This window comes from Sorex fumeus, unplaced genomic scaffold (genome assembly GCF_029834395.1).
Source record: "Sorex fumeus unplaced genomic scaffold, SorFum_2.1 ptg000232l, whole genome shotgun sequence".
Lineage (NCBI taxonomy): Eukaryota > Metazoa > Chordata > Mammalia > Eulipotyphla > Soricidae > Sorex > Sorex fumeus.
Window position 1 is genome coordinate 851,023 of NW_026606289.1, and position 24,243 is coordinate 875,265.

Sequence of the window (24,243 nt, forward strand, 5' to 3'; positions counted from 1 at the left end):
ACTCTGGTCCTGAGTCATTAGATCCTTTGTAGTGTGTGCGTCTTCAGATTCTGACCCCATCTGGCAGTCTTTCAGGGCTATTCTTGGCTCTATACACAAGGGTCACTGCCCCTGGTGCCCAGGGGACTGCATGGTGCTGCTGATCCAGCTCTTCCGCATGCAGAGCCAACAGCGCCTTCTTCTTTACCTTTTTATTGGTGGATTTATTGCTTGGAGGCCACACCTGGAGTTGCTCAGGCCTCACACCTGGCTCTGTGCTCAGGGATCACCTCTGCCAGGGCTTGGGGGATCGTATGGGGTGCTGGGGATGGAACATGGGTCGGCCACAAGCAAGGCAGGCGTCCTGACTGGTGAACACAGTTTATCAGCTCCATGAAAGGCTATTTCCAGACTCTGGGCTCTGTTCTATTCTATTGATCTATATCTGTCATTGCACCAGTATCTCATTGTCTTAATTCTGTTGCTTTGTTGGGTTTGGGGGCTTTTATTTATTTATTTATTTATTTGCAGTGTGGGAAATTGAACCCAGAGCCTCACACAGAGGAGGTTAATGGTTTACTGCCAACTAAATCCCTGGCAGTGTGATTTCTTTGATTATTTCTGTATTTGTTTGAGGGCCGCATCTGGTGGTGCTCAGAGCTTCCTTCTGGCTCTGTGTTCAGGGCTCATCCCCTGGGGAACAGTATGCAGTGCCGGGGATTGAGCTAGGGTCAGCTGTCTCTTTCTATCCCTGGCACTGCTAAGTTTTAAAGCCAGAAAGTCTGGAATGCCTAAACTTGGTTCTTTTTCTAGAGACGTTTGCTTATGTTGGCTCTCTTACATTTGTGATTTGATCGGCCTGTCAATTTCTGCAAGGAAAAAAAGCTGGAATTTGGTAAGTATCATCTTGAACTTAAGAGCACAATTATGAGAGCGTGGCCTTTCTCAACACCATCAAGCCTTGTTTGCTTTGCATCTGGGGCCACGTCCCTTGTAGTGTCTGGAGACTTCTCCCAGCTGTTGTGCTCAGGGGTTGCTCCTGGTGGTGCTATGGGGCCATGTGCTTCCAGGGATTAAAACTGAGCCTCCACCCCCAGAAAATCCTCCCTTGGAGTTCTCTCTCTCTCTAACTCTGTCTTGAATCACTGTGAGACACAGTTACAAAGTTATTCACAGTTGAGTTTCAGTAATACAATGTTGCAACACTCGCCATTCCCCAATGGATGTTTCTCCCCACCACCAACTACATTGTCTCCGCCTGCCTCCAACTATGTATCTCTTGGGCCAGACAATACAGAGTTCTGCACTCAGGAATTACTCTACCAGTGCTGGGGCCATATGGGATGCCAGGATCCATGTGCAAGGCCAGCGCCCTGCTCAAAATCCAGTTTGCTCTCTGCCTGGGCATCTGCATGGGCTTAGCTGTTCCCTCCTGGCTCCCCTTGCTACATCCTGCAGCCTCCCAGCCGTTGCGCTCACCTCGCTGGATACTGGCCTCCACACTTATTTGCTCACCCAGCAACTTGGACCTCTATCGACTGCCTGCCAAGAGAGAAGCGAGAACTTGATTCTCGGCCAGTGAGTAAACAGCAAACCCAGGATCACCCGAGTCCGTTCCTGATTGTGTGTGGCGGGTGTGTGTGTGTGTGTGTGTGTGTGTGTGTGTGTGTGTGTGTGTGTCTCAAACTGTGAAATTTGTGGCAGTCGACTGGGTGCCCTGAGGGGTCTCTGCCGAAGGGACATCTCTGGATGCCTGCGCTGGCCCCTACCCCACAGCAGCACGTTTCATGGGGTCACTATTTTCAGAGGGACACCTATGTCCCTGAACTGACCCAGCAAATTCTCCCTGGGAGTTCAACAGTGTCGGGGATGCAGCCTGGGGTCAAAGATACAGATGTGGAGAGCCAGGTAGCTCCTCTGGAATGCCCCCACAGGACTGGGGAGAGGGAGGACTGAGCCCAGGAGATAGGGATGGGCTAGGACCGTGAAGCCAGTGAGGAAAGGGGGAGCACTGGACTGGGAGTAGAAACCACCACTGCAGACCTGGTGCACTCAGAGGAGCCTCGGGGGCTGGCTGTCGTGCCCCCCCCATCTGTCTGGACACCCGCCGTTCCCTGCATTGGAGGCCACATCAGCAACTGTCCAGAGCAAGTGTAAGCCTGTCCTGCTCCCACTGCCGCCAGCGACACATCCTGCTGTTGTGAGAGTCACCCCAGGAAAGTCCTTCTTGCCTTGCTGGCTTCTGGGACTCTGGTGTCTCTTGGCTGGTGACCGTTCCCTCTTTCCTGAATCTGCCTCTATGCTGAGCAGGGTCACCCTCCCACTTGCCCCATGTGTGGAAGACCTCATGGGGTGGGGGGCTCTCGGCCTGGCCCGAGACCTGGGGGTCCCCTACCCCCTAACCACAAAAGGCTCAGCTGTGGGGTGCTTAAGCAGAAGCTGTGACAGTGAACTGCTGCCATTCGCCCCATTGCAGTGGGGGGAGGGGAGCCCTGGACAGCGCTGCTCCGGCTGCTTCTCCCTTAGGGACCCCTTTTCCCCACGCAGTGCTTTGTCCTGGATCACATGACTATTGGGGTGCTTTTGCATTTTATTTCAATGCTTGAAATTTCTATTAAGGAAGGATCATTTCCGGTACTATTGAAGTCATTGTTTTCCCATTGCACAGTGTGGTCATGTTTAAAGCCTCAACCTCGTGGAGACCCAGTCCATCTCCCATCAAATACATGAGTCAGTGGTTTTGGATGTCTTCACCGGCTTGTGCATCCATCACCACCATGTAATTCCAGAACATTCCATGACCCCTCAAACCTGCATGGCATCAGCGGTCCGCCTCCTTGTTCCCCTAGTCTCCTGAGCCCTCCTTGTCTCTGGTTTTGTAGCAGCTATATGTGCATCTCGATCTGGGTGACTTTTCTGGCCCCCTGCCCAGCCCTTAGCCCGTCCCCTCGGGTTCGGCTTCTTGCACAAAGCTCTCACAGGTGCACAGAGCTGCTCCTGTTTGGCTGTACTGAGTCTGTTTCTGCTCAGATCTCTGAGAAAGGATGCAACCCCAACACAGCAGATTAGCCAAGGGGTCTCCGGCCATCTGCGTCCTGGCCGAGGAGGTTTCTGCCTTCTCCCTCCAAGTGTACTCCGACTTCCCAGGGGAACAGAGTTGGCTCCGTGTGGCCAGACCAGGCTTTACAGGCCTCTCTGGAGTCTGAGGGCGGAAGTGGGGAAAGTGTGTGGGGCCCGAGGGGTGGGATGGTCACTGTCAAATTAGGGTAGACCCCACGGTTTGGTTTGGACCTGGGGACTGACAGCACCACCCCCCAGGGTAGGAAAGGGGGGTCCCAGCTACTGGGAAATGGTTCAAGAGGGCACAGGAAGATCTTGACATGTTGGAGCCTTGGAAGGTGGGGTGAGCGGTCAGAAGGGGGCCCTCCAAGCGCCAGGAGTGCTGCGTGGCCTTTAACCCCTGCTTCCACCCAGGTGAGGAAATAGCGGGCCAAGGTGTTATCACTGGGGGGGTGCCTTGGGGCAGTGTCCTCAGTGGGTCCTTCAGAAAGAAAACTGGGAGCACTGGCCTGCTCCTCCCCCGGAAGAAGGGGTCCCTGGAGCCCTGCCTCCTCCTCTGCTCTGGGCCTTTCAGCCCCCAAATGCGCGGGGCCCAGCAATGGAGTGCTCTGACTCAAGCCTGAGGGACGCCTGTCTCGGGCAATGACAGATAGAGTCTGACGGGAAGCCAAGGACAGACTAGGCACAAGTGGCTCTGGGGGTGGAGTGGGAAAGGGAAGTCAGGTCTAGGGCGGCTGCTGGGCTGGCCAAGGCCCAAGCACACCGTGGGAGGACACAGAGGGGAGAACAGAAGACTCAAGGACATCTGGCAGGACCTCACCAGCTGTGGAGGCCCCCCACCCTGCCTGCTCCTCTGAGCTTCATGGCAGAGTCCTGTCCCCCAGAAGGAGGCTGTGGTGTTCTGGGCACAGAGACCCTGGGTTTGGGGCTTAGATGGGGAGTCCTGGCAGTGCCCGCCAGCATTTGAGTGCCAGGGAAGGGACGCCCCACTTTTGGGGAGGCTGACAAGAGTGGCGGGCGGGAGGTATCCCATGACATCCCCAGGCTCAAACAATCCTGTGTCTGCTGAGTCAGTCTGTCCACTCAGCAGGCTCAACTTCCTGCTCTTCACCCCACACAAGGGTCTGGGGAGTAGGAGGCCACCGGCAGGTGGGGAGGGGGCAGTGGAGGCAGGGGACACGTGGGGGACAGCAGAGGGAGGTGGGCTGGCGGGAGGGGCAGACCCCTGAGAAGCAGGTGCTCTGGGCTTCAGCATCGGCCGTGGATGGAGGCTGAGGGACAGTGAGCAGCGACAGCGCTGAAGGCAGGACAAGGGCGAGCAGCACCTGGCCAAGGCCTGAGGGAGCTGGGAAGCAGGAGCAGGGACGCCTGGTGGCAGAGCGCGGAGACCTCAGCTGGGCCGCCAGAAGCTTCAGGAAGCCTGTCGCAGAGGAGAGAAGCGCTGGCTGGCCCCAGCTTGTGTCCCCGCTGTGACTGTGGGACTCTGGGGCTGGGTGATGTGTTGAAGTCAGGGGCTTCCAGTTGCGGTCACCCTGGTGGGCCCAGAAGAGAAGAGGGGCGCAGAAAGGGAGCCTTCAGGCGCTGTGGCCAGAGGATGGGGGTGACAAGGACGGAGAGCCTGAGGGTGGGGGTGGGGAGCAGACACTGGGGCGAAGGCTTTCCGCCCTCTCCAATCACAGCCCTGAATCACCAGCTCCCCCGTTGTCTGGCGGCGGCTGTGTGTCCCTTTTGTCCTCTAGGTCCTTCAACTGGGTTGGGCGCACGGCTCGTGGAAGACCGCAACCCGGGCGGCCGGCGGGAGCCGCGTTTTCGGCACCGCGCCGTGCCCGGCTGCCCGGGCGGGCGCTGGAGAACTCGAGGCCCTGCGTGCCCAGCGGATCCTGGCGGACCGAGGCTCCGGCACGACCGGGTTCGGGGATGGGCCCTGGCCGGGGCCCGGGCTTTGCCGCGAGTTCGAAAGCGCAGCAGGGGCCCAGCCTTGTTCTGGGGCGTTGCACCCACACTCCCGGGAGCCAGGGGCCTTGGCGCGCCGGAGGCGGGGCGGAGGGGACGGCGCCAGTTCTCCGGGGCGGGACAGGTGACGTCGGGGTGCCGGCCACGGGACCGATCTGTGCGCCTGCGCCCCTGCCCGCGCTTGCGCGCTCTCCGGTGGCGGCTCCGGCGCGGCAGCCCGCGCCCCCTCCCCCCGCGCGGTGCGGGCCGGGAGGGGCCGGGCGGGCGGGGTGGGGCCCGGTGGCCGCTCCGGCCTGGAGACCCCCGGAGCGGGCCTCGACGCGAGGGGGGCAGCCTCTGGAGGCGCCGGGGGTGGGGGTGTCCCTGGGCCCGCGGGCGGGGCCTCATGGAGGCCGTTGTCCCGGAGGGCAGCGGAGCAGGGGACGCCCTCCGGGGCGCCGAGGGGCGGCCGCCACCCGAGGCCAGGGTGCACTTCCGAGTGACAAGGTTCATCATGGAGGCAGGTAACTGCAGCCGGGAAGAGGGCGGGCCCTGCACGGACGGGACCCCGGAGGCCAGGGCTGCGGGGCTCCGCTTGCACCGACTGGCGCCGGCCTCCCGGAGGAGCGGCCCGGCGCCCGGGAGCCCCGGCTCAGGCTCCCGCCTTTCCGCCGCGCCCCGTGCATCGGCCCTGAGCGGGGGAAGCCGCCGCGGCTTTGCCAGTTCTTGGACCCGAACAGCCCCAAGAGATGAGGAGGGAAGCGACTAGCACGGCTCGGAGCGGCCAAGCCCGGGGAGCGCCCCGCGCCTACTGCACGCCCCGTGTCCCTGCACGCGGAGACACTGCGGAGCGCTCGGTGCCACCGAGCCCGTGGGAGCACACCCGGGGAGCCTTCTGCGGGCACCCCGAGCTCCTAGAGTGTCCGGCGACCTCGCTCGAGCGGTCAGGCAGCGAAGCCGCCGCGCCGGCAATTTGCACGTTTCCCTGTCAAAAGTATCTCTTAGTCGCCACGTTATTTCCGACCTCTGCTACTTTGTGGCTACAATGTGTGCGGCGCGCTGGGCGATCTGCCCGGAGAGATTACTTGGGGTTTGTTCTGTTGGAGTCCGACTCAGCCGAGACCGGGAACGGCCGCCCCAGCCGCCATCCCGGTGACTTGTACATTGCTCGGCCACGTGGCTGAGCAAGCCTGGCCCTGTCCCCTGGTGCCGCCCGCCATCTGCTCAGCGCTCCATGGAAAGCATGACGCCCCCTTGAGAACTTGCTGCCAACTCAAGATCACCGGCGGGACACCTTGGGGAAGGAGGGGGTCCATGTTGGGACAGTTGGGGTGACTGAACTTTAAAATCTGCAATGTTCCAAGCACATTAGCAGGAGGTCAGGAGCTGGGGTGGGGGTGGGGATCAGCTCTTCACATCTTTTCACTGTGATTCAGGCTACATGGTTATACTTATTTCAGGCTTGGATGAATACACTTGCTGCTCCACACACGGTCCTGCTGTGGAGTTCTTTATAAAACACCGTCTGGGCTGGCGGGGTGGGGATGGGGGGGGGGCTTCGGGGCTGGAGGGAGCCCCAGGCACCACCAGGAGTGATCACTGAGCACTGCTGAGTGTGCCCTTTCCAAACTAAACTGCAGCCAAGTGATTGTGCATCTTCTCTTGCTCTCTGTGTGACCCCAAGTATTGGGCTTCCCTGTCCTCCCCCCACCCCCCACCACCTGTACTGGGATCTCAGCTAGCAAAAAAGGGTTTAATTATTTATTTTGGTTTGGGGGCCACACCTGACGGTGCTTAGGGCTTCCTCTTGGCTCTGCACTCAGGGATCACTCCTAGAGGGGCTCGGGATCCTGCAGATTACCAGGGATTAAGCTCAGGTGGGCCTCATGCAAAACAAGTGCTCTACCCAACTGGACACTCTGGCCCCAGCAAAAGGGATTTTACTGAAGGATTCAGCATCCTTCATTTGGTTTTTGAACCACCCAGCAGTGCTCAGAGCTAACTTCCAGCTCAACACTCGGGTATCTCTCCTAGCAGGGCTTGGGAGACCATGTGGGTTGCGGGAATTAAACCTAGGTCAGCTACGTGCAAGGCCAGCGCTCTCCCCGCTGTCCTATCCAGGCCTGGAATTCAGCGTTTGAGGTAGGCATTCCCCCACCCCCCAAGATGAGGTGGTGAGCCTGTTACCTCACCCTTGTTCTCAGGCAGAGGAGAGAGAAGGCTCCGAGGTGACTGGGGGCAAGGGAGCCCACCAGGAGTCCACGGGTGATGGGGAAGGCCAGAAAATCTCAGCCCTGGGGACCTGTGGAAGAGCTAGGGACACTTTGAGCTGAGCCCCCAGAGCCTCGTGACTAATGGGGTGCTAAGTTTGGGGTCATCCAGCCCAGTGACCCCCAGGAATGCTGCATGCACCTTTCATGTCCTAGCTGGCCTACCTTAAGGGTTGCCCGAGGGCCATTTGGCCTACCTGTGTACACCCTGCTCAGTGGGAACTTCCTTGGTTTGGATTTCGGGGCAGAAAATCAACACCAGTAAGTGCTCAGGGGTCATTCCTGGTGAGCTCAAGGGCCCAGTGGGATCCTGGGATCAAACCCATCTGGGGCTGTGTGCAAAGCATCTCTCTAGCTGCGGTGAGAATTTGCTGGGACTGGACCTGTGGCCCCCGGCAGGAGCTGGGCATGGGCTAGGGGTGGGCTTGAGCCCCTTATTGTGGGCACCAGGATCAGGGTGGGGTGCTCTGTTCCTTGATCCTGTGCTGAACCTCCCTGCCTCTCTGCCCTGCCCGGTGGCCAGCCTCTCCCTGTGCTTGTCAGAATCTGGACTCACCTCAGGGCTCAGGCACCTGCCTCGTGCTCCCAGCCCTTCTTGCTCCTGTTGCCCCATGAGCTGTGGGGAAAGGCTGCCTCAAAAGTGCTTGCTCAGTTGGAAGCAGGCACACACAGGGTGCGTGACAGGCTGGAAGGGGCTGCGGAAGTTGAGGCGCCTGGCGCTCGCCAGGCCGGAACGGAGCCTGGCTTTGTGTCTGCGCTGCAGGTCGGTAACTTGGCGCACCCTGAAGCTTGCAGAGAGCAGCACAGTCCACTGCAGGGGCTACTGCATTGAGCGGGACCCCGAGCGGCTGTGGGCCCATGGGGTCTGCACAGGTTGGTGGCCCACTGTGTGGGTGGAGGACACAGTGACTCCCAGAAGGCCGGATGTTGTGTGTGGGCAGGCAGGCCCGGCCCAGCAGCATTGTCCCAGCAGCCTGAGCGCCCCACCTGCTTCCCGCCTGCAGGTATCAAACTCGGGATGCGCTCCATTCCCATCGCCACCGCCTGCACCATTTACCACAAGTTCTTCGACGAGACCCATGTGGACGCCTATGACCCCTACTTGGTCGCCATGTCTTCCCTTTATCTGGCTGGCAAGGTGGAGGAGCAGCACTTGCGGACCCGGGATATCATCAACGTGGCCAACAGGTAACAGCACAGAGCAGCCCCAGCGCCTGCCTGCATGGATCCATGGCGGAGCTCCCAAAGAAGCGTCTGAACCGGGGACTTGCCTTGGCAGCCAGGAGGCCCAGATCCTGAGCACCCCGCCTAAACGTGCACAGCCGCAGTGGCGAGGGCTCTGTGCAAGGGCAGTTTGGGCTGGGTAAGCCAGAGGGGTACAGAGAGCGGTGGGGAGTCCTGCTGTTCTCCATGAGAGCATCATGGAGTCAATGATTTGTTCAGATGGTGCCAGAGCAATAGGATAGTGGGTAAGGTGTTTGCCTGGCCGGTGGCCCACCTGGGTTCAATCCCTGGTACCACGTATGGTGCCCCAAGCACTGCCAGGAGTGACCCCTGAGCACAGAACTAGAAAATAACCCTGAGCAGCGCCAGGTGCGGCCCATAAAACAAAGAACAGCAGCAAAAAGATTTGCCCAGAGCGAGATTCATCCACAATGACTGGGGGCAGAAAAACACCGGAGAGAAGCATCCCCCCTGACTATGCACACACACTCCATAGGCCAGAGAGGGAGTTGCCTGACGTAGATAGTTCTGGAAGCAGAGTCAGACTTGCTCGCCCGGTGTGGACATGGGGAGGCCTGTGCTTGGCACCCCTTCTCCCGAGCCCTGGTGTACATGTTTGGGACAGACGTGAGCTGAGGCCCAGGAAAGCCTAGAAAAAGTGACTTATGGAAAGTTACTAAATGGCCATGCGTCACAGCCTTCCAGGAACTCTGATCGTTAGGAGAGAAAGCTCTGCGGTGCCTTCACTTTTAATAAACAGGTAACAGGAACTGCGCTCCCCATGGCCCGCGGTCTGACAGGTTCACTATGTACCGCCAAAGGCGAAGATCAAAGCAGGCGTGCGATCGAGGGAGGGCGGCTGGAGTCCACTCATAATTGCCAGAGCCACAGCAGGGAGGCCCCGCGGAAGGGGAAATTGCTAATTAGACGTGGGTACAGGGTGGAGCTGGGGGTGGGGGGATTGAACATTGAGTGATGCGCCAAGGCATCGTGAGTTGCAGCGGGAAATTTTGGTCACTGAAGTGTCAGTCCTGTGTAGGTGGGGCTGCTGTGGGTGCGACGGGTGTAGGAAAGGAAGTCATTCCTCCTCTGCATCCGTCTGCTGCTGCCTCAGTTCCATGCTTCCCGTGGGCCCCAGGTGAAAAACCTTTATTCCCGCAGGTGATGTGTAGTGTCTCCGAGGTCAGGCAGTACAAGTGACTTGGTGCTAGAATGCCCGGCTGCTCCCTGGCCGTCCCAGAGCCCCTCTTGGCGCTGCCATGTTGCCGAGTGAGCCAGGTGAACCCTTCGGGACTCCAAGTTGGCCTCGCCAGTTTTGCTCCGAGGCCCAAAGAGAGGAATCAGTTCCTCCCCTGGCCCAGGTCATGCACTCGGTGTTTGCAGCACATGTGGCCTTGGTGGAACTTGGTGGCACTGCTTGTCTTGTGATACTGCTCGCACACGCACCACAAAGGTGGAGGCTCTGCAGCCTCTGGGGCCGCAGTTGAGGCCCATGTGCTTCCTGGATATCTGAAAACTCGTGGAGCAGTGGGACCCAGGGGTTTGTAGCTCGTGTGGGTTCAGAGGCTCATTGACTTGGGGGTGTCCCGCTGCCTCTCACACAGGTACCTCCATCCCGGAAGTGAACCCCTGGAACTGGATGCACGTTTCTGGGAGATGCGGGACAGCATCGTGCAGTGCGAGCTCCTGGTGCTCAGAGTCCTGCGCTTCCAGGTATCTTTCCAGCACCCGCACAAGGTACGTGCTGGGTCCCGCTGCCACCTGCGGCCACCCCGCCACTCTCACTCAGGCTTAGCCCCTGGCCTGGCCTCCCCCCACAGCCACTTCCAGTTTCTGTCCTGCCTTTCCATCCACTTGACTTGGCTGTGGCCCCAAGCTGGGGTGTGTGTAAACCCCTGGCCTGGACGACCCATGTGCTGTGTGTGCCATGGTCAAACAAGGGTGGGTTTGGGCCCTGCTGGAGTCCCCCCTTCCCGAAGGTCAGTCCCTGTAGTGGCGCAGGCACCCAGCTCTGCTGGGTGTGGCAATGTCCACAACAACTGTGTGGCTGGGGCCAGGCATGCAGGTTCTACTCTGGACTGCCAGGAGCATGTTGGCACCTAAAAGAGAGCCTCTGGAAACAGCGACAGAATGGGAGGGACACTACCCCCATCTTCAGGGCGAGCTCCTCGGGGAGGCTTGGAGAGGATCTGCAAAGAGACGAGTGGCATGTGGCTTTGCACATGAGCACACTGCGTGCTCTTGCATTTGAATGGAAGTTTATTTGAGCCACTGGGGGTGCACCAGCAGCTGGAGGAAAGAACCCAGAGGACCTTCTGGAGATGAGCAATTGCCTAGTTCCCAAGGGGAACATTGGAAGCTCATATGCCATGTCAGCCAGTGGTTTCTTGCTGCTTGGATGCCGATGCCGTTCGGTGCAGTTTGGGGGACTTGCACGTTGGCCCCTGCAGTACCTAGGAAATAGCTCTGTCTGGAGAGAACTTGGGGCTTTTGTTGAAACAGTTGTTAACAAACCTTGAGGCAACGGCCAAGTACGAAATTGGTGGGTGCAGTGCTGTGTGGGCTCTGGGTGACCGCAGGGTGGATGGTGGTGTGTTGGACCCAGGCAACAGCAGCCTCTGGATGAGCTAGCGCACGGTAGGGCGACCCCCGTGGTCAGTGGCTCTTTCTCTGTCTCTTGAGAGTACGCTGTCTGTCCCTGCCACCCACCGATCTTGGGCAGGGCCCAGGGCATGCTGGAAGAAAGTGGGGTCCCATCAGGACAGAAGGGCCCTCAGGTGGCACAGGGCTTGGACGCAGTGTGGTGGCCCAGGGAGTGTGGAGTGGGTCAGGGCAGAGTCGGGGGGGGGGATGGACGGCGAGTCCCCAGGTCTCAGAGCTGACTGGCGTGTCTTTGCAGTACCTGCTCCACTACCTGCTTTCTCTCAAGAACTGGCTGAACCGTTACAGCTGGCAGCGAACCCCCATCTCTGTCACTGCCTGGGCACTGCTGCGGGACAGCTACCACGGAGGGCTGTGCCTCCGCTTCCGGGCTCAGCATGTAGCCGTGGCAGTGCTCCACCTGGCTCTGCGAGCATACGGGGTGGAGGTACCTGCCGAGGCCCAGGCCGAAAAGCCATGGTGGCAGGTGAGGCGTCTGTTCAGAACCCCAACGGGGCCCCCTTCCTTTCCGTGAGGCTGTTGAATCCCCCAAGGGACCGGCTGGGCTGTGCCGCATGCATCCAGGAATACATGTCCACTTCCTGTGCTGGGAAACTGCCACGGACTCAGTGGGGGCACCCCCTGGCTGACAAGTATGGAGCTCAGCCCAGCCCTTCCCCAAGCTGGGGAGAGTTTGCCAGACATCAGAGGGGTAGGTCCTCTCAGACGTCACACAGGGGGACAGGGACATAGGGGTGGGCCAGAGCATGGTGGGCACATGGGTGAAGTGAAGGGCCGGTGGGCAGCTGAAAGGGTAGATGGTGAGTGGCTGATGAGCACATGAGATGGATAGATGGGTGACTAGGTGCTGGGTGCACAGCTGGGTAGATGGGTGGGTAAGTAGGTGGATTGGTGGGTAGATGGGTTGGGTAGGTAAGTAGATGGGTAGGTAGGTGAGGATAAAGTAGATGGTAGGTTGGTAGAAGGGTAGGTGGCTAGATGGATCTGAGGGTAGATGAGTGTGTGAATATGTGGATAGATGGGTACATGTCTAGACGATGACAGTAGGAGGGTAGGTGGGAAGCTGGGTAGAGGCGTAGATAGGTGGATGGATTGGTAGGTGAAGGGTGATGGTAGGTGGATAGAACAGTAAGTGGGTAGATGGGTAGGTGGTCAGATGGGCATATGTATAGATGTGTAGATGAGCAATGTGTAGGTGAGTTGGTGGGTAGATCAGTAGGTAGATGGTGGGTGGATGATGGTAGGTGGACAAATGAGTAGATCGGTAGGTAGGTAGAAGAGTAGGTGGGCATATTAGTAGGTGGGTAGAAGGGTAAGTGAGCAGACAGGTAAATGAGTAGGTAGTTGGAGAGGGATGGTAAGTGGGTAGAGGGCTAGGTGGATAGCTTGGTAGATAGATAAGTAGGTAGGTAAATGTATAGATGGGTCAGGTGGGTGGAGGGTGATGGTAGGTGGGTAGGTGGTTAAATTGGCAAGTCAGTGGATAAATAGGTCTGTGAGTAAGTGACTAGATCTGTCATTGGCTAGGTGGGTAGGTTAGTAGATGGGTAGCTGGGTGGAAGATGATTATAGGTAGATAGGCGGTTAGATGGGTAGGTCGGTAGCTAGGAAAATGGGTAGGTAGGAGAGTATATGGGTTGTTGGGTAGATTGTTATGTGGTACGTGGGTAGTTATGTAGGTCAGTATATGAGTTGGTGGGAAGATGGGTAAGTAGATAAATTGGTAAATGGGTAGATGGGTAGGTGGTTAGATCTGTTAGGTGAGTAGATTAGTGGGTGAGTATATGGATGGGTTGGTTATTTATGGGTTGTTTGGTATATAGGTTGGTATATTGAATAGATGGGGAAGTGGTTGAAGGGTGATGATGGTAGTTGGGTAGAGGGATAGGTGGGAAAGTTGTTAGGTAAGTGGATATGTGGGTAGATATGTAGGTTGTTAGGTAGGTGGATAGGTGGGTAGGTGTATAGGATGGTAGATGGGGAGGTGCATAGGTGGGTAGATGTAGAGGTTATTAGATAGGTGGATAGGTGGGTAGATAGATATATAGATAGGTAGATGGGTAGGTAGGTGAGGGTGATGGTAGATGAGTAGGTTGGTACATAAAAGGTGGGTACATGGTTAGATGTGTCATTTGGTAGATGGGTAGGTAGGTCTAAGATGATGCTAGGTGGGTAGATGGGTAGGTTTGTAGAAAGGTAGGGGGATAGGTGTGTGTGTGTTGATAGATGGGGAGGCGGTTGGAAGATGATGGTAGGTGGGTAGTTAGGTAGATAGTACATGGGTGAATAGATAGGTAGATGGATAGGTTGGTATATGGGTAGGTAGCACTGTAGCACTGTCCTCCCGTTGTCCATCGATTTGCTCGAGCGGGCCCAGTAACGTCTCCATTGTGAGACTTGTTACTGTGTTTGGCATATCAAATACGTCACAGGTAGCTATGTAGATGAATTTAAGTGTGTAAATAAGTGGGTATGTAGATGATATTAGAGGGGTAGATTAGTAGGTGTGTGGAAGGTAACGGTTGGTGGGTAAATGGGAAGCTGAGTAGGTGGGTAGATCGGTAGGTTAGTAGTGGTTAGGTGGTTATATCAGTAGATAAGAGGGTAGTTGGGTAGGTTCGCAAGTGGATAGATGAGTAGATGGGTAGATGGGTAAGTGAGTAGCTGGCTAGTGTAGGTGTGTAGATCAGTAGATAGACGGGTGGGTAGGTAGCTAGATGTGTAGATGGGTAATTGGATATGTGGGTAGATGGGTAGGTGGGTAGTTGAGTGCATGGGTAGATGGGTAGGTGGGTAAATAGGTAAGAGGGTAGATGGGTAGGTGTGTCATGTAGATGAATAGCTGAGTTGATGATGTATTGGGTAGGTGGATCAGTAGGTAGATAGGTAGGTGAGTAGGTGGGTAGATGGGTAGGTATGTAGGTGGATAAATGGGTGAATGGTAAAGGTGGGTAGATGGTAGATAGATAAATGGGTGGATGCTTAGGTGAGTTGGTGGGTAGATGGGTGAGTGGGAAGGTGTAGGCGGGTAGGTGGGTAGATCAGTAGATGGGTGGTGGTTAGGTGGGTATAGCAGTCAATAGTTAGTTGGGTGGATGAGTAGGTGAATAGCTGGTTAGTGTAGGTGTGTAGATCAGTAGGTAGATGGGTAGGTGGCTAGATGGGTAGGGGGTTAGATGGTTAGGTGAGTGCATGAGTAGATAGGTAGGTAGGTAGGTAGGCAGGTAGGTAGGTAGGTAGATGGTCATGCGGGTTGATGTGTCAATGGGTTGGTGGGTAGGAATATAGGTGGTTAGATGGGTAGCTGGGTAAGAGTAGGTAGGTTGGTGGGTGCATGGGTAGATGGGTAGGTGAGTAGGCTTGTAGATAGGTAAGTGGGTAGGTTTGTAGATGAGTAGGTGGATAGGTTTGTAGGGTTGTAGGTTTGTAGGTTGGTAGATGGAAAGGTGGGTAGATGGGTAGTTGGGTAAATGGGTAAGTGGGTAATTGGGTAGATGGGAAGGTGGGTAGGTGGGTATAAGGTGGGTGTATGGGTAGGTGGGTTGGTGAGTCAATGGATTGATGGGTGGGTGGTAGATGGGCAGGTGTGTAGATGTGTAGGTGGGCTGGTGAGTAGCTAGCTGGAGGGTAGATGGACACATGGGTATCTGTGTTGATGGGTGAGTGGGTATTTGGTTAGGATGCTAGATGGGTAGGTAGCTCAGTGGGTGAATAGGTGGATGGGTTAATGGGTTGGTGGGTTATGGGTAGGTATATAGATGGGTAGATGAGTAGATTGGTACGTAGGTAGTTGGGTACAAGGTTAGGTGGGTAGATGGGAATGTAGGCTGATATATTGATGGGTAGGTGGGTAGAATGGCAGGTGGGATGATAGGTAGGTGGGTTGGTAGATCAGTGGGTAGATGGGTGGATGGGTTGATTGGTGGGTGGTAAGGTGGGTATATAAGCAGGTGGTTAGTTGGTTGACTAGGTAGATGGGTAGATGAATAGGTGAGTAGATGGGTGGGTGGGAAGATATGTAGGTTGGTAGGTAGATTCTTGGGTTGTTGGGTAGATGGGTAGGTGGTTTGTTGGGTAGATGGGTGGATTGGTTGTTGGGTGGATGGGTAGATGGGTAGGTGGGTATGTTGGTAGATAGGTAGGTATGTAGAGGGGTTGGTAGTAAATTGGTAGGTGCCTAGATGGATAGGTAGGTAGATGGGAAGGTGCTGGATTGTAGGTGAGTAAATGGCTAGGTGGTTAAATGGGTAGGTGGGTAGATTGTTGGGAAGTAGGGGGTGGCAGATGGTTTGAAGACCTCAGTGACATCACTTCTGCCTTCCCCCTTCTCAGCTGGTAGCAAGTAGGTGGAACCTCCCCCGGGCCATACCATCCTGGGGTCCGTCCGGGTAGGGTACCATGTCTGAGTCTTTTGTGTCAAGGTCTCTCTTCTGGCTTCTCTGCATCTGGGGATCTGCCCCCTTGCTTCTTACTGCTCATTGTCTCGCCCTGTTCTTGAGTGAGCATCTGTAGAAGCACTATTCTGGCTAACCCCCAGTGGCCTCAGATCTCGATAGTGTCTATTGCTTCCTGAGCTGAGGGCTGTCCCCATGGTGCCCTTCCTGGCCTGCTCCTCCCTTCCTGAGGAGCTGACTGACCCCGCCTCTGCACAGTTGAAATCTAGATTCTGGATCTGGTCTGCTTTCTTTGTTTTTTTCTGGGATATAGCCTTCCCAGAAAAGTTTGGAAATTCCTTGCAATACTCAGCCCAGCTCAGCCTGATGTTTCACCACTCATCCCAGTAGTGGTTGGGGTGCTGTTCAGCATTGGGGGTCCAAGTTGGTGTTGTAGCACCATGCACCGTTTCCCACCCTGGCCCATGCTTGGCACCTTTGCACCCTGGAGTGCAGAAGATGTGTGTGACTGCAGGGTTCCTGTGGGTGGGGACGAGGGGTGGCACAAGGGCTGCATTTCTGTCCTTTGAGGGTAGCTGGGGACTCTGTGGCCCCATGCTTCTCCTAAACTCAAGGTGCTCACGGCTGCACTGCCACCAGCTTGCTTCTGGGAAGCAGCCCTTTGGGGACGTGAGGGGCTGGTCAGGAGTCCTGGGCACAAGGTGGCACTCTTGGTCTGTGGTGGGGGCTTCAGCTCCCTGACAGATACTGCGTGTGGGCAGCCCAGCTCTGCAGCCTCAGGGCTCCCTTTGTCACACACATGCGTATCCCCTGCCCTTTGACTGCCATCTGGGAGGAAGTGGTGACTGTCTTCCTGTAGGGGCCGTAACTGGGCAGGGAGGCCTTCAGCCTCTGCTGCCAGGGCCCAGGTTGTCACTTGCTCCATTGTAGACATGGGCTGGGGTGCTCGGCACACACCGTGCTGTATCCTGATCCCAGCAGAACTATGCATCTCCCCAGGCCATCTGCGATGTGGCCGCGTCAAGGATCCCCGAAAGGGGCCTGTGTGGCTTTGTCCCTGCTCACCCCTGTGGCAGCAGCACTCCAAGGGTCCTTGCTTCTCTGTGGGCCACTTCTTGGACACCCAGGAATTAGCCCTGATCTGCACCTCTGAGCCCGTGTGGAATCTTGGTTTCCCGGCAGCCCTGTGGCTCACCATGGGACTCCCCTCGGCTTCCTGGAAGGTAGCTGGGAATGTGCTTCCACGGGGTAGGGCACAGCCCAGTACCACGGCTGAACATAGTCCTCTCGACTTAGGCACACACGTGGTGCTTCCCCCAGGGTTGCCCACCAGGCCTGCCTTAGTGACACCTGCCCCTCCCCGAGATTAAGGACCCCCCAGAACTCATGCTGCCAGCTAAGACTGTTGGAGCAGGGTGCCCCCTCCAGAAGCCATCCAGGGCCAGACCTGCTGGGACCCCATGGGAATCCCTGTCCGCCTCCCAGAGGTCTGCTGTAGGCTGTGAGGTAGTCCTGTGGGGACCACCTTCTTGCTCCCCCCATATCCCCGGAGCCCCAGGGGAAGCTGCAGCCTTCTGACCTCTGGAATGTTCTATGCAGAAATCCTGCGGTGAGGGTGGCTGGTGTGGCCAGAGCGAGTCTAACCAGAGTTTGTTTTCCTTCTTCTTTCCAGGTGTTTAGTGAGGACATAACCAAGCCAATCATTGATAACATTGTGTCTGATCTCATTCAGATTTATACCATGGACACAGAGATCCCCTAAGACCCTGCCCGGGACGCCTGGTTCCCCGAGGACTGGTGGGGACACTGGCTCTGTGCCACGGGAGACCGTCACACCTGTTGCTTGCACTCTCCGGGTAGCCCCTGCCCCACGCGTGTGGCAGCCGTGCCTCCAGCAGGCAGGCTTTGAGCAGGCGGGGCTGGACCCCAGGCGGCGAGGCTGCTTTTGTCTTGTGAGAGGACCTGTGATCACATTTGGGACAATACATCATTGGAATGAGAATCTGAGAAACAGGCGGGCGTGGCCCCCTTATGGATTTTTTTTTAAAGAGCCCAATTTATAGAGAATGAAATATGCCGTAGATAAATTCTATTTTTGTCTAATAAAAAGATGATCCAAAACTCCTCTAAGATGCCTCAACTTTGTTCTTTGCTGCCCTGTCTTTGCTCTGAAGCGCCCTGTCTTTGTTCTGAGGTGCCCCATCTTTCTTCTGAGGAGCTCTGTCTTTGTTCTGTAGCTTGGGTGGCCTTGGGGGGCAATTTTTTGGTTTTCTTTTATTTGGGGTCACACCTGACAATGCTCAGGGCTTACTCCTGGCTCTGCACTCAGGAATCACTCCTGGTGATGCTCAGGGGACCATGTAGGATGCCAGGGATTGAACCCAAGTCCGCAGTGTGCAAGGTAATGTCTCCAGTTCCGGTTTTTGTGCGTCTTTGGGACTCAGTCTACCTGTAAAGTCCCCTGGGATGCAGAGCTGCTTTCAGGCTGAGCTCAGTGTCTTCCAGAGGGCAGGATGCGTGTTGTGCCATTGGCCTGGAGGTGTGCCCTCTTTCTTGTCCCACTACCCCGTCCTTTGGGCTGAGGCACTGCCCTGTTTGGCGAGTGAGCCTCATTTTGGAAAGATGGGCAGATCTGACCAAGGTGGACAGGGGACATGGGGGCTGTCATTCACAACTGTCACACCACCGCTGCCAGGACACTAAAAACTGAAGCTCCATGTTGCTCTTACTTCCGAGAAACACCCTGTGCAGGGTCCTAGCTATGGGGGACTGTGCTCTTGTCCCCTGTTCCCACACCCTCCACCTCCCTAGGTGCCGCCACTGGCACACACGGAGCCCCGACTGGTGAGAGTGGTTCACATTTCTCAGGTGACTGTCTGCACGCTGGCTGAGTGGGCTCGGTATCAGGGGAGTGTCCTGGGGCACTGGTCTGTGGTACAGCTCCTTCCTGTGGCCAGGGAGTCTCTGCTTTCCTTTGGTAGATCACTGCTCCACATCTGGTCCCCCTTCTCGGGCTGCTTTCAGGTTTCTCTATTGTACACGGTGCCTCTGTCATGACCGCTGGGCCCCAGAGGCACCGTGAGAGCTATGGGTTTCTCCCTCAGCACCTCTCTGGCCAACCTCCACTGGCCCTAAATCTAGAAAGTGCCCCGCTGCTTCCTGAGCTGAGGGTGTTCGTGGGGTGCCCTGCCTGGCCTGCTCCCCCCATCCTCATGGGCCGACTGGAGTCTGGGGCTGATCTGCCTGCTCTTGTTTCCTCCGGGGCGCAGCCTTCCCAGAACGGTTTGGAGACCCGGAGACTCCTAGCAATGCTCAGCTTGGCTGTGTGGGCTTGATGGCCCGGTGCTTGGTCCCAGCAGGGCTTGGGGATATAACCTGCCCCCCCCCGGCATGGCACCTTCACAGCCACGGAGTGGAGTGGAGAGGCTGTGTGTGACTGCAGTGTCCCTGTGGGTGATGGTAAGGAGCGGAAGAGGGGCTGCATTTCTGCTGTCTGAGTGCAGCTGGTGGCCTTGTGCACCTGTGTTTCTTCTAAACCCGTGGTACCACAGTGGACTGTTTGGTGATGGTGGAACCTTCCAGACCTGTCACCAACTGCACCTCTTCCAGGCTGTCATTCCCTACCCCATACTCTGGGGTTTTCAGAAAGTGGCGATACTAGTTTGGTAGGCCCGCCTGGTGCTTGGGTTTCTCCATTCAGAAAGTTCTGAGTCACTTATGTTAACAGACATGCCCCCTCTCCTGGAAATTTGGGGTCCTCTATCTCTTTTCAGAATCACTGGATGCCAGGCTGAGTTCCTTCTTGGTATGAGCCTCATTTTTCTGCTTTATAGGCTGAGTGGCTGGGACCCTGCCATCTCAGGGGGTACCACTTCTTGTCCCCCCTCTACCTATTGGGGTGCCAGTCCATGGGTCTGGGGACTTTGGTGCCCACCTCCCCAAAAGCCAGGGTCTAAAAGGTCCTGTGTCACTTTTCTGGCCACCAAGAGAAGATATGAGGTGGCCGCAGGCTCCATTATTGTAGACAAGGTGGGAAGTGGGTGGCTCTGCGTGGGTTGGGTTCATCCGATTTCTCTCCTGTCAGTGCACCCCCCCCCCCATCCCCGAGCTAGGGACACTCTGCCTCCTTCCATCTCCATTATTCCTGTTTTCACAAGGTTAGCAATGAGCAATTACTGAGAAAAGATGCCTAGAAGCTTCCTGGAGTGTCACATGGCCTGCCCAGCCCACAAGAAGGGACCCTTTCTCACGCCTACCCTACAGATCTGGACTGGCTCTTGGCAGGTGTCGGGTTAGGGTGATGTCCTGGTGCCACGTGGCTGGTGTCCTGGCCAGGAGCCCCTCATGGAAGGCTGGAGCCCCACTACCTTCAGTTCATAATTGGCCCCCCAGATGGATGCCTTGTTATGGAGTCGCCCCGAGCTTTTCCATGGGCCTGCGAGGTGGGCTGAGGCAGGATCCTGGGCGAGCCGCGATCAAGAGGACTCGTCAAGGGCGGGCAGTGGCCGCAGATGGAAGGAGCCTGGACCCAGCTGAGCCCGCACGGTACTGGAGATGGGATGCCAAAGAGAGCCGGCCAGCTGCCAAGCCACGGGCCTGTGGGGTAAACTCCCTTGTTTGTAGGGCCTGGGGAGCCGGTGTGGAGAGAGGGGACAGGGAGGGCTCAAGAACTGGGGCCTGGGACATTGGTTTTTCATGGGGCCAGAGTGGAGTTGGGGTGATGAGGAGGGGGAGGGGACGATCCCTGAACCTGGCACAAAGTGGCCATGGCAGGTGCTGCTGCCAGACCGCTGAAGAGCGAGAGGGTCTGCTGGGACTGAGGCTGGAGTGGCGATGAAGGCAGCTCCTCTGTCTCCAGCAAGAGTGCCCCAAAGAACAAGTCACATGCACTGTGCAGAGCGGGACTCGAGGGACCTTTCATTGGGGTTTCATACACAGAAATGTGGGTGGAGGCTTTAAGTTAGGAAGGCGCACTACACACTAGTACATTAGTATGCATCTGTGAGCTTCCCCACGAAGATAATTTTGGTGCATCTTTATAACAGGCAGATAAAAATGTAAAACAGATTTAATAACTGAACACAGTTGCCTAAGCCATTCCGGATAATATAATGCTGAGAGAGAGAGAGAGAGAGAGAGAGAGAGAGAAAGAGAGAGAGGGGCTCCCACTGAGTCTGGGCTCTCAGGAACGGCCCAGGCCAAAACGAAACCCGAGCTTGCGACGCCCCTTTCCTGACCCCAGCCCCCTGCAGAAAGGCCACCTGGGGACGAGACAGTTGCAAGGAGGCGCATTGGCGAGCGGCGCGGGAGCGCGGTAAAGCAGCTGCGGCCGCCCCGTGGCCAGATGTGGCGGCTGGGAGAGAACGAAGAGAAGCTGGTCGGTGGCTCATCCCAGAGCAGCCTGAGCCACGCAGCGTGGGGTCAACCCAGCGACCTGCCCTGTTTGTCGGGGTTGACACGAGGACATTGGGAACAATTTACAAATGGTAACATTCTCCATGTGCCTTTGGAAACAAGGATGGCTTGGAGTCATCTGCAGCATTTGAAAGGGGAGGGGTTCTTTCTTTACCAAAAGTCCCGTGCTCAGATCGGACAGCACAGCTCAGTGGGCGGGCCACACCGGCTGGACACTCACGATCGCGGGTGGAGACCAGCCCCAGGGGCAATCCCGAGCACACCCACACCCCGTCTTTCTCTTGGTGCCCACATCTCTCTCCCCGGCGACAGGTACTGGTCCCAGCCGCGAGGAGCCCACAGTGGCTTCCGAAACAAGGGGTGCGTTCAAACACACAGCGCTCAAGAGAAGCTGGTGTGGCTGCAGACCCACAGCTGGCCCGTTCCTCTTGGCTTCTGTGAGGAGCTCTGGAAGCTGGGGCCGTCTGTGTACCCCTCAGGGGAACCTGGGTGCTCGCAAGGCCAGGACAGGCTTCTGCAGAAATTGCTGGCGCCCTTGGCCTTCCTGTCCCGAGACCTTGGGACACACAGGGCCCACATGGGGACTTCTGCTGGCCTGTGTCGGGTGAGGCCGGGGTCAGGAGAGGGCACAGGCACGTTTCCCGGAGCCCCCCAGGGCCTCCCCACCCAGCCACCCGCCTCGGCTCCCCAAGGAAAATGGGGGGAGCAGCGGGAGGTGCCAAGGGGCTGGGATCTACACGGCAGGCACGTACGTCAGCTCCTCGTGGGTTTGGGGGACCCCTCTTCCCCCTCTCCCGCATCCTGGTTATGGTTGGCACTTTCCCAGGCCGTGGGGCCTGGCTCTGCACTGGAAAGTGGGGGCGTGGACAAAGCAGCCCAGCAGTGGAACCCCGGGTTTGGGTTCGGAGGGAAGCGAAGGCAGCTGTAAGCGGAACTTCCCCGGCCCCAGCCCCTCAGGTGCAGCGACACTTCTCGGTTTCCCTGGAAGTGAGAAAAACGGCGCCGGTGCCCGTCTGGCACAGGACTCTGCGGGGGGCAGGGAGCAGCAGGAGCAGGGCTGGGATCGGAACCCCAAAGTTATTCACCCGAAGGTCCTCTGGCTGTCCAGGTGCCTGGGGGAGCCGTGCCACAAGCCACAGACGCCTGAGAAGAGGGAGGGAAAGAGCATGCTGCGTGCTGGCACCCTCTGGCCGCCGGCTCCGCGTGACTGTCCACGTCGGCGGCCCCGTGAGGCTGGTGAGCAGCCGGGGGAGAGTTCGTGTAAAAAAGCTTCCACAGAGAAAAGGGGGGACAGCTCTTCTCGCGTTCTCGTTTCTCCTTCTCGGGCCCCCCAGAAGAAGCCTCGACGGCCAGGCTTCACGCCAGGGCCTCAGAGCAAGGCCAGAGCCTCCCCCCCCACCAAGTGCGCGTGTCGGGCTGCGCGTGCCCCAAGCAGAGCTGCTCAGAGGGACGTTTCCACACTGTGAAGTGAGCTCCCGGCTCCGGAAGCAAACACCGACGAGGTAGCTGGCTTGGTGGCACGCGTGGTCAAGTAGAGGCCACTGTCTATGGCGTTGTTGTTTCGGTTGGGGGACGGGGGTGGGGGGGCCCGCAGGCGCTCCTCGTTCTCGTCCACATCTGTGTCGTCGATGAGAGGGATGTTGTGGGTGTAGTCATTGATCAGAAACTCGGGCTGCGCCATGAAGTTGTGGATGGAGGTCTTGGATTGGGGTTTCTCCAGACCTTCGTACAGGGAGCTACGGAACGCTTTCACCACCCGAATCTGCCGGGGAGGGGGGCGGGCAAGGGGCGGGGAGAAGGGAGGGAATGAGAATAGGAAGGAGGGAGGGGGAGAGGGAAGAGGAGGGAGGGAGAGGGAGGGAGAGGGAGGGCCGAGGGAGGAGGGTGGGAAAAGAATGGAAGGAGGGAGACGCCATCAGTGTCTGGCCGCTGTGAGCAACTCCACCCGCACCCCCAGTCGAGAGCATCCCTGGGCATCATCCGGCTGTCATGTGGTTTCTGCTTTGGGCCTCAGTTGCTGAGGTTTCCCCTGGGCAAGGCAGGGCCTCCCAAGGCTGACCTGGGTGGATACTGGTGGTCAGTGGTGGTTGGGGGGTGGGGACGCCCCACTCCGCTCTTCCCTTCTCTCCTGGAAAGTGACTAGGCTAATGTTACAGGGCTCAGCCAGGCCCCGCTGTGCACGCTCCCATCTGGACACCAGTCTCCCTGGCCCCTAAGCCCAGCAGCCATGTCTGTATCACATGGGGCCCGGCAGAGGCCCGGGACACAACCGTTGTTTCTGGAAACTTCTGCCCGGCTGTTCTGCTTCCCAACTCCTTTCTCCTGCGTGATTCTTGCCACAGACCATGACCACTGCACAAGAGTCCTCCCCAGACGCCCGGTGGAAAAGAGCACTCACAGAGCCAGTACCCTGCCCCTTGCCTGTGCCCTCCCCGGCAGTGCCAGCACCGCTCTTGCTCTCTGGCCACAGCCTGGCCTTCCACCTGCTTCTAGATGCCAGTCATGGGGGAGCTGCTCCTGCTCCTCAGCGGGGCCGGCTCTGAGTGCTGGTCCGGGCGCCCCATCTTTCCGGAGGGATTTTGTCCTTTGCTGTCTTAAGCATGGGGAGCGTTTTCTCTGAACTTGGGGCTGCTCTTCTGTGGTGCGAATGGCTGGCTGGTCCCCCAGACCGTCCCCTAGATAGCCAGAGCATTTGGCCTTTGTAATGAGCAGAAGTTCTTTGCAGCTGTTGCAGGGCTGCCTCGTCGTTTGGGTCAGAAACCCGGGGGGGTCCACAGACATCCCCTTCCAAGCAGAGACAGAATGGACACAGGCTGCTTGGGCTCCCACCCCAGGCACAGCTCTCACCCAACTGGCCCTCTGCGTTGCATGTGGGTCACATCTTTGGGCCAGGTGAGCTGAATTCCCTACGTCCAGGCCTGGAAAGTTCCTTCAGGACCTCATGCAGGGTTGGGTGCATCAAGGATCACCTGTCCACACGCTCACTGCCCACCCACCCACCCGCTCACCCGCTCGCCTGCCCACCTGCTCACCGCCCACCCACTCCTCTGTCCGCTCACCCATCCACCCACCCACTAACTGCCACCACCCACCCGCTCACCACCCACTGCCCACCCTCTCACCTGCTCACCTCCCACTGCCCACCACCCGTCTGCTCACTTGCTGTGCCCCCTCTGCCTCTAGTGCGGGCTCTGAGTTTGCCTGGTTGTTGCACACAGTAGGGGGCATGCAAGGGGCTCCCCTTCAGTTGTCTGCTGCCGGGGCTCTCAAGGTGCTGCTTGTCATCTTGGGTCACAAGTGAAGGTGAC

The 24,243-nt window shown here is 57.6% G+C and overlaps 3 protein-coding genes across 8 annotated transcripts in view; 2 read left to right on the top strand and 1 right to left on the bottom strand.

Annotated features, from left to right (window-relative positions):
• The window catches only part of PNCK (pregnancy up-regulated nonubiquitous CaM kinase), a 51,867-nt gene extending 42,758 nt beyond the window's left edge, over positions 1–9,109 (top strand). Inside the window, exon 11 of the mRNA XM_056108700.1 lies at positions 9,097–9,109. The gene's annotated coding sequence lies outside the window, so the exon portion shown is untranslated. The remainder of the gene's footprint in view (positions 1–9,096) is intronic.
• CCNQ (cyclin Q) lies at positions 5,168–17,638 on the top strand. 3 transcript variants are annotated; one of them, XM_056108705.1, is made up of 5 exons: positions 5,168–5,495; positions 8,246–8,429; positions 10,070–10,202; positions 11,365–11,592; positions 17,193–17,638. In XM_056108705.1, the coding sequence occupies exons 1-5, from the start codon at positions 5,378–5,380 to the stop codon at positions 17,280–17,282; spliced, it is 753 nt and encodes a 250-aa protein (XP_055964680.1). In that variant the 5' UTR covers positions 5,168–5,377; the 3' UTR covers positions 17,283–17,638. The 3 variants fall into 3 exon arrangements, with proteins under 3 accessions (XP_055964680.1, XP_055964682.1, XP_055964681.1); XM_056108707.1 differs by having other exon boundaries at positions 17,253–17,638; XM_056108706.1 differs by having other exon boundaries at positions 10,070–10,178.
• Positions 17,639–21,628: 3,990 nt separating this feature from the next.
• The window catches only part of ATP2B3 (ATPase plasma membrane Ca2+ transporting 3), a 37,715-nt gene continuing 35,100 nt past the window's right edge, over positions 21,629–24,243 (bottom strand). For 2 of the 4 annotated variants that reach the window (XM_056108679.1, XM_056108678.1), the window contains one exon: positions 21,629–22,697. In XM_056108679.1, the coding sequence (XP_055964654.1) occupies positions 22,377–22,697 (321 nt within the window). In that variant the 3' untranslated portion in view covers positions 21,629–22,376. The remainder of the gene's footprint in view (positions 22,698–24,243) is intronic. The other 2 variants (XM_056108681.1, XM_056108680.1) reach the window with 1 other exon arrangement.

Coding starts and splice junctions, on each gene's coding strand:
- CCNQ (XM_056108705.1), top strand. CDS start 5,378: ATGGAGGCCGTTGTCCCGGAGGGCAGCGGAGCAGGGGACGCCCTCCGG. Junction 8,430..10,069: donor ATCATCAACGTGGCCAACAG/GTAACAGCACAG, acceptor CCTCTCACACAG/GTACCTCCATCCCGGAAGTG. Junction 10,203..11,364: donor CTTTCCAGCACCCGCACAAG/GTACGTGCTGGG, acceptor GTGTCTTTGCAG/TACCTGCTCCACTACCTGCT.